This window comes from Tauraco erythrolophus, chromosome 4, assembly GCF_009769465.1.
Source record: "Tauraco erythrolophus isolate bTauEry1 chromosome 4, bTauEry1.pri, whole genome shotgun sequence".
Lineage (NCBI taxonomy): Eukaryota > Metazoa > Chordata > Aves > Musophagiformes > Musophagidae > Tauraco > Tauraco erythrolophus.
Window position 1 is genome coordinate 29,501,826 of NC_141468.1, and position 15,447 is coordinate 29,517,272.

Sequence of the window (15,447 nt, forward strand, 5' to 3'; positions counted from 1 at the left end):
CTGCTGTGATAATCTTAATTACAAATTATATTTTAGAGTAAATGACAACATAAAACTAGAATTAGGGATATATGGGGTGAATGCAAATACATAGCTCCGAGCAGTGAGATTATTTTTCTGGGAAACAGATTTTACACTTGCTATAACAACTAATCAAATATAAGAAAAGAAAAATAGTTTTTTAAAATTGTGGTATGCTAGGATAGAAAACAAATGTGTACATTTTAAAGAAGGGTGTATACTTGTACTTAGCATTAGCTAACTAAACTTATTGCTTTCAGTGGTGCTGAAAAAGGTGTCTTTTTTTACTGCTGACATTTTTTTTGGCAAAGGCAGATGGCTTGGATTAGAGCTACTGAGACCATAAATATGTCACTTAAAAACACACACATACTACCCTACATATATATTCATAATATTTATGTAGCGCTGGATTTAGACTATTTTAAAATCCATTTGCTCTCCTGAGTACCGCTGACTTGTCACATTAAATGATTTTCCTCACTAATCAGGGTAATGTCCAGACGCAGTATAGGAGACACACTTAGCTGTACAGGAGGTATCTCAGCAGGACATCACAGGTACTGTGCTGCTCAGCAGCAGCTAGGAGTTAAATCGCACAAGGAAAAGAGGTGCCCTTCCCCCTTCTCCTTCACCTCTGAAAGGAAATGATCTGCCCTCTGCAACTGCACCGTAATAGAAGCAATTGGCATGGCAGATAGAGATAAAAATGCAATTTCTTTTGATAGATTGCTGCGCAGCACAGCCATTCTTCTTTCATTCATTACTTTTCTTATTTCTACACGAAACTTTTATTCACCTAAGAAAAGATTTGGCCGGATGAATTTTTAAAACAACGGGGTCTTCTCTGTATGTGAAATGACCGCTGGCGTCTCGCACGGCTTCGTCGATTGCCACCCTCACACGATATTCCTGGGGAATTCGTTGTGCCGGAGTGTAGCACTCCACAGTGCTCCCTGATATGCTGGAAGGACAGAAAAAAGCTTGCTTGTCAGCATCATAAAACATATACCTGGTTTAAAACACTGCCCTTTAGTGAGCCCCAACCCCACCTAAGGATCCATGCGTGAAAAAACGTCATTGATTCTCACACGGATGAGATGATGGATGATCATATTGCAACAAAGAAGCATGGCATGACGTAGAAACAGAAACATCACTGCTTAGGCTCAAGATTCATCTTAATTGGGTTGACTTGCACCTTGCCTGCTGAAAGGTGTCTTCCCAGTGCTGGCGACAGCCACATCAGCCCCTGCGCCCTGCAAAAGCAGTTTCCAGCCTGGAAAACAACAGTACGCTCCAGGTTTAGGAAGAATGACTTGTTCTGCTATAACCCAGGGATAATGTCTTTCTCTTTCAAATCCACAGGATTTATCCTGTGTTAAAAATCTCAAGAAAAGGTGCTGGTGGGGATGTACCCGCATGTCAGAGATGTACTGCCCTGGGGGCACCTGCTGACTCCAGGTGCTGCTGAGGGGCAGGCAGAAGGCAAGGAGAAGGGAAAAAGGTGAAAATCCAGGCTGAATTCAGCAGAGCAGCGGAGTCTCTGGGATATTCATCTTTCTGTTGCTCTCTCATGCTTGGCCATGGAAGTCCTCCTCCTACACTGAGCTCAGTGGGTGAGAGGGCAGCAGAGAAGTGTAGGATTCTGAAGCTTGAAGCACATGAAGTGTGGCCACAGGGAGCAGGGCACATCAGAGACAATGGTAACAACTGACTGGAGAAGCAAATGTAACTCTACCAGCTGGTTTCAGTGATTTGGGCCCAACCACATCCAGGAGTCCTCCAAGGTAGGCTGTTCTCAAAGGATGTAAGAGATTGTCTCCAAATTAGACAAAAGGGGCATTTACTGCCACTTCTGAAGCATTCCAGCAAGGGTGGGTTCACCATGTGCCATAGGGGTTAGTGATTTGTTCATATGTATCTAGAAGCTTTTTACAATCTTTTAAAGCAAAAAATAGACCCTTGATTTAGCTGCCTTCAGAACTAAGGAAAGCTGCCAGTTTAGGTAGAGAAATACCTGCCCTGAGAAACTGGCTAAAAGACCTCTGTAGAAGTCTCCAGACAACTTTGCTGGTGAGAAAGAGAGGTGCTGGGGCTGCTTACTGGGTAAGCCCCAATTACAGTTAGATACTTAGAGGTCCACCTGACCAAAGCAGATGTCTGCCTCTGAGCTGGCTGTCATCTCACCCCCACAGTACATGTCTCAAATGGATCAGATAAATCATTCCCAAAAGGTTTATATATTTGCCCATTAGTTGACCAGCTGAGATGATGACATCAATAAATGCCACTCCTAAACTATTAAGTAGCCACTGAACAGAAGTGCTGAAGATCTTGGTAATGATTAAATATCAGACTTGAATACCTAAACCCCTTTCTTGATTTAGTCAGACTTATCTGATTTGATCAAAAGCATATAATGAATCATTTAGCAGCAAAGAATAAAAAAAAACAACCACATAATCCAGGAGTGCAGCACAGGCTGGGATCTACTCAGGTGGGGAGCAGCTCTGTGGAAAAGGATCTGGGGGTCCTGGTGACAGCAAGCTCAAGATGAGTGAACAGTGTGCTGCTGCAGCAAAGAAATTTAACAGGATGCTGAGTTCCATCAAAAAGGGCCTCACCAGCAGAGACAAAGAAGTCATTATTCTGCTCTACTCAGCACTTGTCAGGCTACACGTGGAATACTGTGATCAGTTTTGGTCTCCGCTATAGACAAAAGATGTGGACAGGCTGGAGAGGGTCCAGAGAAGGGCCACAAAGATGATGAAAGGACTGGGAAACCTGCCGTATGAGGAAAGGCTGAGACAACTGGGTTTGTTCAGCCTGGAGAAAAGAAGGCTTAAGGGAGACCTTATCACCGTATTCCAGTATTTAAAGAGTGGCTACAAAGAAGATGAGAATCCCTCTTCACAAGGAGTCACACAGAAAAGATGAGGGGTAATGGCTACAAGTTACTTCTGGGGATATTCCAGTAGGAAGCAAGAGAAAAATTTTTCACAGTGAGAAAAATCAACCATTGGAATAATCTCTCCAAGGAAGCGGTGGATTCCTCAACACTGGACACTTTTAAAATTGAGCTGGACAAAGTGCTGGGCCATCTTGTCTAGACTGTGCTTTTGCCAAGAAGGGTTGGATCCCTGAGGTTCCTTCCAACCTGGTATTCTATGATTCTATGAATAAAATTTAGCTTTCCTGACCTTGAGTCTGACGTTAACTAATAGGCTATTGCTTCACTATGTTCTCCGCAAGTGTGACATTTCACTACTAGGACTTTCCATAATCAGGAGGGACTCAAAATTTAGAGGAATTGCTGGACATCCTGTTCCTGGAACACAGTGGGCCAGATTCTGCCCTTGGCTGCAGCAGTGACAATTCTGGAGCCACCCTGCTGCATCTGAAAACAGGACCAAGCAGGATTTGTTCCATGGTAGAATGGCTTCCAAATTCAGAACCCTTGTCTGCCCATAGCTGAGAATCTACGCTTGGTATTTAACATTGACATTCCGCTGGGATTAAAGGCATTTCCACCCAGAGCATGTCAAAGACTCTTGACTGAGTTCCTTCTGGATCCAATACAGAGCCACAAGAAATTCTAGCTTAATCCTCAAAACAATGTTATATATATCAGGAAAAGTCCCAAACTGATGCTGCCTCTGGTTTTGAGGCTGTTTACTGACAGTAGCCCAGAAATAACTGCTCCTCTGCATGGGATACACGTTCCCACACCAGTCAGGTTTCTACTGAACAAACCAGTAGGAAATGGTAACGTGTACCCACTGGATGCTCACTGGGAGCTGCTGCATGAACAGCAGCTCTTGCTAATACAAGAAAGAAGGCTGAGTGTGCAGGAGTCAGGGCGATAAAAATGAGGGAAAATGGGCAGTTTCTAGTCCATTAGAAGCTGTTTGCCACTTCTCTATGCAACCTTTTAATGAGGTAATGAACAGAATAAACATGTCTTCTAGGGAATTGTAGTCCCTTCTAGGAATCTTTCAGACATCCTAAACTCCAGAGGTAATCTAGAACTCAATGCTTATTGCAATATCAATTCTCCGATATGTAACATGAGGACAGGAGAGCAATGCACGTTTGTGGTTTTTTACTCCAAGACATTTTAATCAAGTCATTTCAATATTAAAGGCATCACTTTTCAGTAAGTACATTACCTTTTCAAAGTGCATGGTTTCTCACCAACAAAAATCCTTCTGGATTTTCCACTGTTTAGATATTTTCCAGCCACAGTTAGCAACGTTCCTCCAGATTTGGGGCCATAAGTGGGAGAGATACTTGTTATTACAGGATTCTGAGGGGGTTAAAATAAGAACAGTAGATTGTTAAATTATTTTCAAAATGTGAAGAGGAAGAATCTTAAAACATTTATTAGCATTTCCATGAAGTAATAATAAAGCAAACAGGAATATAGAATTACAATACTGGATTGGACTCATGAGGAGTCTCCTTCCAGTTAATATTGAAGCTAATTTTGACAATAAAAGTTTAATTATAGTGCTTACCACATACGAAAATGTATTGAATAGTGTTTTGCCATGTCCAACAGAAACACTACTGGATATATTAAAACTTGGATATTTTGCAGCAGGAACTGTGCATTCTAGCCTTTGGAGAACAGGGAAAAAGAAGGGATTACATTTTTTTCTGGCTTGGTTTTTTGTATTAAACTAGAATCACATCAAACTCGCAATAATGGGGAATCCATACCAAATAAATCATCAATCTATGTGCATCAGGAATATTTCAGAAATAACAGCTAAAAAAACTGTGATCGTCGTCTTTAATACCAAATACAAACACTGTGGTGTTTATATTTGGCCAGAGAAAATAATTCTAGTATATCAAATCAATTTCAGAAAAAAAGAAGCATGTTAAGAAAAAACAAATACTTCTCATTCAATGGCTGAGTTGTTTTTTGAGGTTTTCCTTTAGTGCCAAATTTCGGCAGACAACAGAATTAGAAAAAATGCATCATATACACAAGTTTGTTGTATAAATTTAAACATTACCAAAAACTAAACTTGAATTTTTGTGGCAGCATGTGTCAATGTATTACATTATATTTAAGCGGTCTCATATGTAAGCTAGTCTCCTTAAATTGTTTGGTTTTCATTAAGACTGTCCAGAGTGGCAGTTGGGAGAGTGCTCAGTACTTCTGGAGGGTGACCTTTTTGCTGCTGTGTATAGGAACAGGGAAGCCATGCCACGATTTGCACATCACTTGGGTAGTGGATAGTCATATGCTTTGAACTGAGAGACGATATTCATTGAACTTCCTATTGCTTCAAGATAACAACCAGAATAACCTCTGTCTTAAACTTAAGCCATTATCTCACTGTCTCAAATACTAATTTTGGAGGAGGAGGAGGAGGAGGAGGAGGAAGAGAGGTGCAGCTGAGGGTCATAAGGCTCTGGATGACGAAATACCCTCATCTTCTCATGTTTCTCTCCAGCAGCTTGACAGATCAGGAAGACGGAGGTGACATAACTGAGCCCAGCAGGATCCCGGCCAAAGGAACCTGCCCCCTTTTCAAACCTTTGAATAGTTTCGTTCTTGCCAGCTCCCACAGATGTTGAACAGCATTCCGCAGACAAACCAGAAAAAGCTGCTGCAGGAGCTATCGGCATTAACTAGATTTATTTGATCTCCATTTCGAGCACTTTTTTTCTTGGGGACCTTAAAAAACAAGGGATTGTTTCCTGTTTGAAATTTCAGAATTGGAGATGACACTTACAGACTGCATGTTTATATCATAAAAGACATCCATGCCACATAAAGAACATCTGTATAAAAGAAAATTAATATTTTAGGTTTCTTACTTGTTTTGGTTGCTAGATTTTGCTTCCAGAGCACAAATTTGTCCTCCGATATGGACTACTGTATTTTTTAATTCAAATCTATTATTTTTGCTGAATCCAAAGTCCCATCCACACAGTGTCAGTTTTGTCCCACCTTCTAAGGGAGCACTGCTCGGAAGAATCTGTTAAAAAAATATTGTGTTAGTTACATCAGGTTTTCTTGAACTTCAAATAAAGAATGTGCAAAGGAATAATTTTAGAAAAGCATTTCTTTTGGTAGACTATGTCCTACCATTCATCTTAATTGTTCTTCATCTTTCATTTGTCACATTATGAGCTTTCTCTGACAGTAGCAATAAATAACAAAACCTATACTAGAAGGCTTTGAAGGATAGTGTTTAGGGGCACTGAACAAGCTGTGCATTGTAATAGTCTTTTAAATCCTGCCGTTCTTGTCTTTCACATCTTATTTCTGGCATGTTAAACATACAATGTACTTATTTTGTTAGAAGCTGAATGCTGAACACAAAAGAGCCCCAAAATGACCATTTTTTGTCAGCTTGATGAAAGTCAGGTTCAGAGTGAAGTAGCTTCAAAGACACCAAAATCCGATACTGTGTTGGCTATGATAAAGTTAACGTGACTTCTGCTATTCTTTCCTTAAATCTTTTACATTTGGTCACCTCTAATTCCGAGTTAAAAATAAACTACACCTCAGAAACACAGAGACAATCTACAAAGGAAATGCTTTTTTTCTGTATATTGTAAATTGTCCTGTAAAATATAACAATGGTGGGAAAAACGTAGGAACACTATAGAAGTCTTACAAAACTCAGTAAAAGTAATGGTCAGTACTGCCAGTAAAAAAAAAAAAAAGTCAAAAAGATATTAGTTCAGGGTTTATGAGGACTTTTAACAATACTGCATAATTTTGCAAACATATCAGTACCACTGGACAAACAACAGAGAATGAAACACTAAATTTATACTTGCGGTCATCGTGCCTAAATGTCTTAGACTTAATGCTTTAGTGATAGTAATGTTGCCCCTAAACTGCAATACAGCTGTGCCTTTCAAAGGACTCAACTTCATTTTCAAGCTGAAAGGCAAGTGTTTGAGAGATACTTGGCTATTATTTCATCTGGAAGTCCAGTAAGACAGCACATTTCTTTTCAACTCTCTTGTAGCTATACTTCAAGACTCTCACAAATGAACTATTGTAGATAGAAAGGCAGCTGAAGAATACTTCAAAAGAATTAAACCATATATTATATACGGGGAAATTTACTGCCCCCATTAGAAACCAGACAAAAAGTCTGATCTAAAATGCACTGAAGCCAGTAGAAATCTTTCCTATTTTAATGAGCTTAAATCAGCTCTCAATACGCAAAGAAGAAGGAACCTGTGCAGGTACAGTACTTTTGCACAAATCCCATAAAAAAAGGGGTGATGATGCACAGCCCCCTGACACATAGCACTGCAGCTAAGAGCATGGAGCAGTACTGTATCCCATAGAGTCTGTGCTATTCCCAAGTTTAACTTTTCCTTATTTCTTTGTTCTTTTTTCTTCGAAATCTGGATTGACTTCAGATCCTAGTTTTCCACTCTACTTAGTATCTCAGAATAGTATCTATTTTTGGAGTAACAAAACCCTGGTAGAAACTGAAATTGCTCTGTGGGGGTACAGGATGTCTGATGTTTTTTTTTACAATAATGCACTGACACGTGGCGTTTGAGGAGTCTGAAATGCAATCCATAAGTTATCAAAATAAGGGTGTTAAAATTGGGCTTCACAAAGCCATACAGAATAAAAACCAAAGGCACTTAACAGGTTTTATGTGATCTTATCTGCCAAAAGAGACTTGTGATAGCAGCCCATGTGCTTTAATTGAGGGAAAGTGAAAGTATTTACTACATTCTGCCAGCAAGTTTAGGACTTCTAAGTAGATAGCAAAAAAGAAACCAAACCTTATACTTTTTTATTTAAGTGCGTAGAAATTACCCCACAGATTTTTTATTAATTTCTTTATTTTATTCCACTTGTTCTGTACGATGAAACCACTGAAAGTCAAATGTAGTTTTGCAGACTTTTCTTGGGAGTCGACAGAAACCACTAGTGAACCTCCTGGACTTTCAACCGAGGCATAGGTAAGCTTCTTCTGTGTGCTTACATCACACAGGTAGTAAAAGAAAGTAAGCAAAACCCAAATCAGTTATAAATGCTGTAAAATTTAGGACTTGAAAGTTCTCTATAGCAAGGAAACTCCACTGATGAGATGGAGTAAGTCCTGCTGCAAGGTTGGATGTTCTGCTTCTTCCTACTGCCCTCTGAACTTTAGGTTAAGGGAGAGAAAGTTAATATTTTCTTTTTGGAAAAATTTAAAGTATTGTATTGTATTTTTCTTTTGTTTATGTTGACAGCCATTATGCTAATATCCACTCATATACTTTATAAATTGTTGGAAGAAAGTATCTATTTATTAAAGTTTTGATGGCCCATTCATTTTAATTAAGAGGGAAGAACATGTACAGGCCACATGTGAAATTTCCAGCAAAACCTCCAACCTAAACAGGCAGCAGAAGGCCTGATGTTCTTGATATGTCTGAGACAAAAGCCAGCTAAAATGACCCACTTTAAAAACAACAACAAACCATGTCAGATTTTTAACCACAACAAAGTATCAAAAGGGAGACCAATTTATTTCTTCTTTCATGCCGTTCACCTTTCAGCGCGACCTGAACGCCGCACGCAGATGCCTGCAATTTGTTCCAGCACCAAATGATCTCCAAGGAACTTCCTCCGAGTCTCCCCACCTTCCTCTAGCACCGCCTGTCTGGGCTGACAAAACATGCCTCGTTGCTGGCAGAGGTGGTGGATGGGAGTTGGGTATGGTGCCGAGGCGTCGGGTGGGAGCTGGGCTTTGGTGGGGACATGTCCTGGCACCAGCCCTGCTGCGCTGCCTGTAGCAGGGGGGATGCCCGGGCAGAGCTGGAGCTCTGCGCTCCCCGCAGGTCTGGGGCATGGGGCTGCTCCCCACCACCCACAGCTCCAATGAAAAGTGCTTAAAGCAGGGCAGAGAGATGAAGGATCTGCAGGACTCCACAGGAAAATGCTGGGTTTCTTCTCTGCCATCCCTCATGAGGTGAAAATCTCTTTTTTTTTTTCCCCATTGGGCACCACTCTGTGTAATAACCTGGGAAAACTTTGTTGGAGACTTAGCTAATGTCTGTTGAACCCGATCCTCGGAGAAGCTCTGTGTTCCCCTCAGGTTAAAGCGATCGCATGACATATCTCAAGCAATCTGTCTCTCTGAAAGCTGCAAAATATTAGGGGGAGGTTCAGACTGAATTTCAGATACTACGCAAAGCAGGTCATCCTCTGTTTGTTAGGAACAAAACAAGCTTGTTTCTCATATTTTATGCATATGGGTTTAAAGACAGATCAGAAGATGATGAATAATCTGTTTTATATTTTTTTCAGTAATAATGTTAAATGTCATGGTCCAGTAGAGCATGAAATCTGTCTTAACAGCTAGCTTTCCAAAGGGATTTAAGTACTCAGCTGCATTTTTTTCCTTACAAGCCTTCTAGAAGCAACTTCTACCAACATGCGCATGCTGTAATTCGAGATTCACTTTAAGATCCATCGGTGCCACAGATCCATATTCATTACAGAGGTAGACTGGGTTTGTGCTGATCAGGCAGGCCTGCACCACATGGGGAACGGGAGCACCCAGCCAGCCCCACGCCTGCTCCCACTGCCCCACATCCAAGAACTGCTCCCCTGGATGAGTCCTCCCTGGGACTTCACGGGGACTGCAGAGGTAGCCTTGGGGATGCACCTCTCAGTTTAAGCATCTCTGCATGGGCTTCGGGCGCTTGGTTCTTAAAACTGCTGAGCATACACCTTCATAATTGAAATTAAAGAGGGCTATATGAGCTCAGCACCTCTGAAAATCAGAAACTAAGCAGTTCAGAGCCTTAGAAATCTTTTTGGAGGCATGGGAATATACAGCAACTGCTGCAAAGCGTTGCCAAGAAAAAAACATTAAGGGATGCTACTTGTGCTTGAGTTCTAGGAAAGACTAAACAAGCTGTGCAGGATAGGTGTGAGTAGCTTGGTCCTGCAGAGGTACATAAAAATGTATCAGGACTAGTTCTCAGTGTATCCCTTTGAAGTGGTGATTTGTAGTCTCATACTAATTAAGGCCAGAAAGGACTATTTGATCATCTAATACAGCCTTTTTGAAATAAATGTGTTCTTGTATAAAGAGAAAGTAAACTATTCATATTCTGCACTAGGAATGTTTTTACATCTCCTTTGACCAAAGGTAAATGGCAATAGAAGGCAAGGCAAACACCCCCCACTGCACACACACCTTTCCATCCATTTTGGATTTGATTCCTATAATGCTTCATTGTTTGTTCATTGCATTTTGCTTGTGTTAATCCTAAATTTTGTATCCGAAAGGTGAATGCGGAAAAGAAAAATAACCCTGTAAACACGTGTTTCTAGATTACATCTAGATTATTAGCAGTTTTGCCTACCTACTCTTTAAAAAGTTGTTGTACGTGACATCATCTGCCTGGTTGAAAGAAATACATTATTTATTTAAAAACCCCTTTTGTCTCCCTTTCTCTCTGAGAGTTTAGCATGTCAAATTTTCATCCCCGTTTATAAGCTGTATGCCCACAAAGGGAAAGATATTTTTAACTACACGGTGTAGTTTAAATGCACTAACAAAAGTAAATGGGTATAAGTGCTACCAGAAAGTTTTCTGCTTGTCTTTCCTTCAGTTTTCTGGTCCGTTAACTGCCCTATAAACCTCTGCCTTCACAGCTATGTCACACTTCACATGGGATGATTCAGTTACACATACAACTGGCCAGTACGACTCCTGCGTTAACCATAGCTAAATTAAAACAGGACCGTGCCGGTGCGGCTCTCTGCTCGTCCGTGCAGTTTTGTTCCCGCACACCCTTTATGGGCCTTGGTCTGCTGGCAGCACCCTCCGGCTGTCCCTGTCCCAGGGAGGGGTGCAGCTACAGCCTCACCCCCTCCGTGATGAGTGGATCAACAGGAACAAGGAGCCAGGAAACGAACGTTAGGAAAAAACCAACTCCCTCAGGGTGGTGTTTTGGTTGACAGCTGTGTGGCAGAGCTTAGGTAGAGGAGATGGGGACTTTAAACTGAAAGAGGGCAGATTTAGATTAGATATAAGGAAGAAATTCTTCACTCTGAGGGTGGTGAGGCACTGGAACAGGTTGTCCAGAGAAGTTGTGGATGCCCCATCCCTGGAAGTGTTCAAGGCCAGGTTGGATGAGGCTTTGGGCAACCTGTTGTAGTGGAGGGCGTCCCTGCCCATGTCAGGGGGGTTGGAACTAGATCATCTTTGAGATACCTTCCAACCCTAACCATTCTATGATTCTATGATTCTATGACTTTTCTCCACAGAGAAACATCACCCTTTCCTCCGATGTTGGAGCCAGTGCGGGGATGGATGAGGAGTGGGGGCCAGAGACCTCCCGCGTTGGGTCAGGCCGTGGCAGCTGTGGGCGGGAAGTGCTTTCCTCCACCTCCTCCCTTTGAGCGGGGTCTGAGAGGAAAGGTGCTCCTTTCCGTGACTGGCCTTTTCCGTCAGACCCCTGTCAGGCCAGCGCAGATCCACGCTGTTTCCCCACCACAAGTGCTCTGCAGGGCTAGGGCTCTCCTGTGGCAAGCCAGGATGATCAGACAGACCTGTCCACCATGAGTACCTGAGCCCGTGGCATTCAGGGAGAGTAATCCTCTCATCCATTCAGCCAGAGGCTTTACGGACACCTAGGCTGAGGGGAAGGCGAGGAGAACAGGCACCTCATTTATCACAATCACATAAAAATACAGAGAAAACACCCAGAGAAAACTTCCCCTGGAGACACACGCGAGGAACGCGCCGTTTTACCTCGTACACGCTGGGCACGCAGGTGTCCTGTGTCCAGGCACCGTGGGCGCAGTCGGCGGCCCGACGGCACTGCTGGCCGCACCAGCCGCAGCGCAGGAAGGCGGGCGCCCGCAGGCAGTGGCCGCAGGAGCGGAGGTGGTGGCAGCCCGGCCCCGCCAGCGGCACCCTCGTCACCTGTCGGCGGAAAGACACGACGCACGGATCCTTTTAGTGCACCCACTACTACGGGGAGAGCCTCGGTTTATGCAACGCGCCGTGGTGCTACTCAGACGTGCGAGCCGCGGCTCGACTTCTCTTTAGCTCAGTAATTATAGGAGCTTATAAGTAATTTAGCTGACATGATTTTAAATTCCCTTGGGAGAAACCCTAAAGGCATCTTAATGTTATATACAGTTGCTACCAGCATCTGGTGTTTACAGCAAGATAGCATTTTTTGCTGATGGAAAAAGAAAACAGCAGTGTGCTCCTCCCAGTTCTGCACTAGTTCTCGGAAAAAAACAGTGCATCTCAGTATGCCTTAGTTCATACATTTGCAAAAACAGGCGTGATGGCTATTTCAACTTTGGCGAGGCTGTACTAATACGTAATACACTCACAGCATGTGACTGACCACGTACTTGTTTCTTAACACCTATGATCAAAACCCCTACACTAGACCTAAAATATTAATTAAAATTTATGTTATTGAAAATATCAGGATAGTTATGATAATAGTCACTCTAAATATATAGGAATTGTTTTCAGGCAAAATATTAAAATTAATATCCAATTACATTACTATATAAGTACATCATACTTCTTTACACTTCAGTAACTTCCTTAAACTTAATTTGGACATTTTCTTGAAGATTACTCTTATAAATATCTCATACATTTCTACTAAATGATTAATAACCATCTTTACTAATGGCTGATGTGTTTCTGTAAATTCTTATAGAACTCAAAGGGTCAAATTATTGCTTACGATTGTGGTTTAGGATTATCTGTAATACTATCTGTTGATGTTTTAAACTCATTCTACAATGCGTATCTACTTATGACAACAGCATATTTATGATAGCTCTCCATCTTTTATTAACCCTTTGTAGCCTACATGCTAAAGCAGTCTTCAAACCTTACTACGAACACTGGCTCCAAATTTTAAACACACTCACATAGCTCTTGCACACACACCCCTCCTTAAAAAGTTATAACGTTATGACACAAACCAACAAAAGCCAGGAAACTGTGAGCACCATTCTTTCCTTAAGCCATTGTGTGTTTTATCTTTGCAAGCACTTGAATTAAGGACAGCGTTTCAGCCTTTAAATTTGCATTTCCTGGCTTTTGTCGGTTTATATCACAGCTCTTACATTATTTAAACATTTCTCAATATTAGGCTGTCGGTTTGTTTAGCAGGGAAAAGAAAATAAATCTTGGAGGAAACTTGCCCCTCCAGTGTTCCCAAGGGAACGACAAGGCTGGGAGGATGCAGAGCATAGAGCAGAAGTGTGAATAGTTGCTCTTACTGAAAGTTGCTGCCATGATGGCAAGTTTAAACAGTGCACAGAAGGATTAGATTATGAACCACTCACCTTTTTCCCAGTCACTACCAGGGTATAGCCATCATCCGCTAATGAATTCTCGACAACAACTTGGGGAGAGACCGGGTGGGAGTCTAGCTGAAAGCTGACATGTGGAGCTGTGGGTTCTGAACGGGAAACCACTATCTAAGAAAGAAAGAAATTGGGAAAATCAGCAGGCAGCGTGTGACACAAATGCATGCTGCTCAGCGGTCTCACGTTCCTACCACTTCTCTGCTTGCATTAATTACTTTGCATTACATTGCATAATATTTTGCATAATGTTCCATCATGATCTGATTAAAGAGCTATAAAATCTACTTTATTTAACACAGTAAAATCATGGCTGTTGGAGGATCTTCAAAACACATCGTATTCATTAAAACATGAAGGAGTCATTGCATGTTTTCTAGTCCTTTAATTTCAGGTATTTATAAATCAACTGTAAAAAATGAAGATGGGTCAGTTAGTCAGCCCTGTACATTTAAGAATGAAGAATTTTATTTACGTCTATTTAAAAGAATCTTAAAACTGCAGGCTTTCAAAAGTCAAAGATATTTCCATTTATTTTCACTGTGGTCCTTCAGTTTGAAAAGTAAACTTTACCCTGTGTCAATAGCATCTGGTCTTGATGCACTTGGGGCCATTAGAGCACAAGGCTATGGCAGGAGCAGGTTGCACTGTGGGCAGTTCTACAGAGCTACAGGTACATGGACCTCGATTACATGGACAAGAAATCTGGAGAGGAACTTTTCACAAGTTGTAGTGATATAGTGATAGTTGTAGTACGTAGTGATAAGACATGGGGTAATGGCTTTAAACTAAAAGAGGGGAGATTTAGATTAGATCTAAGGAAGAAATTCTTCACCATGAGGGTGGCAAGGCATTGGAACAGGTTGCCCAGAGAAGTTGTGGATGTCCTGTCACTGGAAGTGTTCAAGGCCAGGCTGGATGAGGTTTTGAGCAACCTGATCTAGTGGAAGGTGTCCCTGCCCATGGCAGTGGGGTTGGAACTAGATGACCTTTGAGGTCCCCTCCAACACAAATCACTCTATGATTCTATGATTCCGTGATTCCCAGAGCTGGTGAGGTGGCTATTGCTACAGACAGGCTTTTTGCAAGATGTGGCTGGGCACCTCAAGATCGGGCTCCTGCTGATTTCTGTGGGAGCTGGATGACCAGGACAAAGCACTCAAAGCACCTTTTAAATAGCAGGGAGAACTGGAGGCTTCTCTAGAAGACGTTCCAAAACAGGAGCCTAATTTAGTTGTCCTGAAGCCCCTTTGCAAGAGTCCTCTCTCTCTCTCTCTCTCAGTTGATTTTAGGAGATCTTAGGGAGATTAGTCACACCAGTGTGAAATTCCCCCACTAGTCATCTCTCTGCATCTTGAGTTACCTAAATACTTCTGAGAATTTGGGCCTATTCCTGCAAACACACGCTTAACTTTACTACTGTAACTTTGTTGACTTTAATGGGATGAGTCATGGCTGTTAAGCATGGGCATAAAGCATCTGCAGATTGGGGTGGATATTCGATAGCGAGATTTTATAGGCTCGGGCCTGCAATCCAGAAGGATGTACGCTCAAATGTGATAGCATCAGGCAACAAAGGCAGAGGATTGTTTACATGAGGGAAGATCATGTTCATGTTTCAAAAGCTGCATCATGTGTAGTTTACTTAAGGAATTTAGATAATCGACATTTGCTGAGAAGCTGAGATTCAATGGGGTTCATTATTTAAAAAGATTGAAGCCATTCTGGAAATAACTTGTATGTCAAATGTTTAATTTTTCACTATAATGAAGCTTTTCTTCTGACTCCGAAGGCAGCATCAGAACAGCTAGGACATTGCCTTACACGATTTCACTGGCTTTCCGCACTGCCAAGGTCTTTCAACAAGATGGCTGACTCCAAAACTAGACTTAGAGATGCTGTAATTACAGCTGATGTTTTGTTGTAATTCAAGACTTAAATAAAATATATGAGCATTTAATTCACGGTGATAAGTGCTTCACATCCCAGAGGTATTTACAGTTTGGGGTTACGAGCGACTCTTTTTTCTTTAAAATGAAACTGGCTTTGTTAAAGACTTTGCTATAGGTTTG

General features: G+C 41.7%; 1 protein-coding gene across 2 annotated transcripts in view; it reads right to left on the reverse strand.

The window, feature by feature from the left end:
* The window catches only part of MET (MET proto-oncogene, receptor tyrosine kinase), an 89,586-nt gene that overhangs the window by 30,245 nt on the left and 43,894 nt on the right, over positions 1-15,447 (reverse strand). The window contains exons 4-9 of one of the 2 annotated variants that reach the window (XM_086609964.1): positions 13,355-13,489; positions 11,781-11,954; positions 5,860-6,020; positions 4,542-4,644; positions 4,194-4,330; positions 821-985 (exon numbers count right to left, since the gene is read on the reverse strand). In XM_086609964.1, coding sequence (XP_086466090.1) covers positions 821-985; positions 4,194-4,330; positions 4,542-4,644; positions 5,860-6,020; positions 11,781-11,954; positions 13,355-13,489 — 875 coding nt within the window. Of the gene's footprint in view, positions 1-820; positions 996-4,193; positions 4,331-4,541; positions 4,645-5,859; positions 6,021-11,780; positions 11,955-13,354; positions 13,490-15,447 lie in introns of both variants that reach the window. The other variant, XM_086609965.1, reaches the window with a different exon arrangement.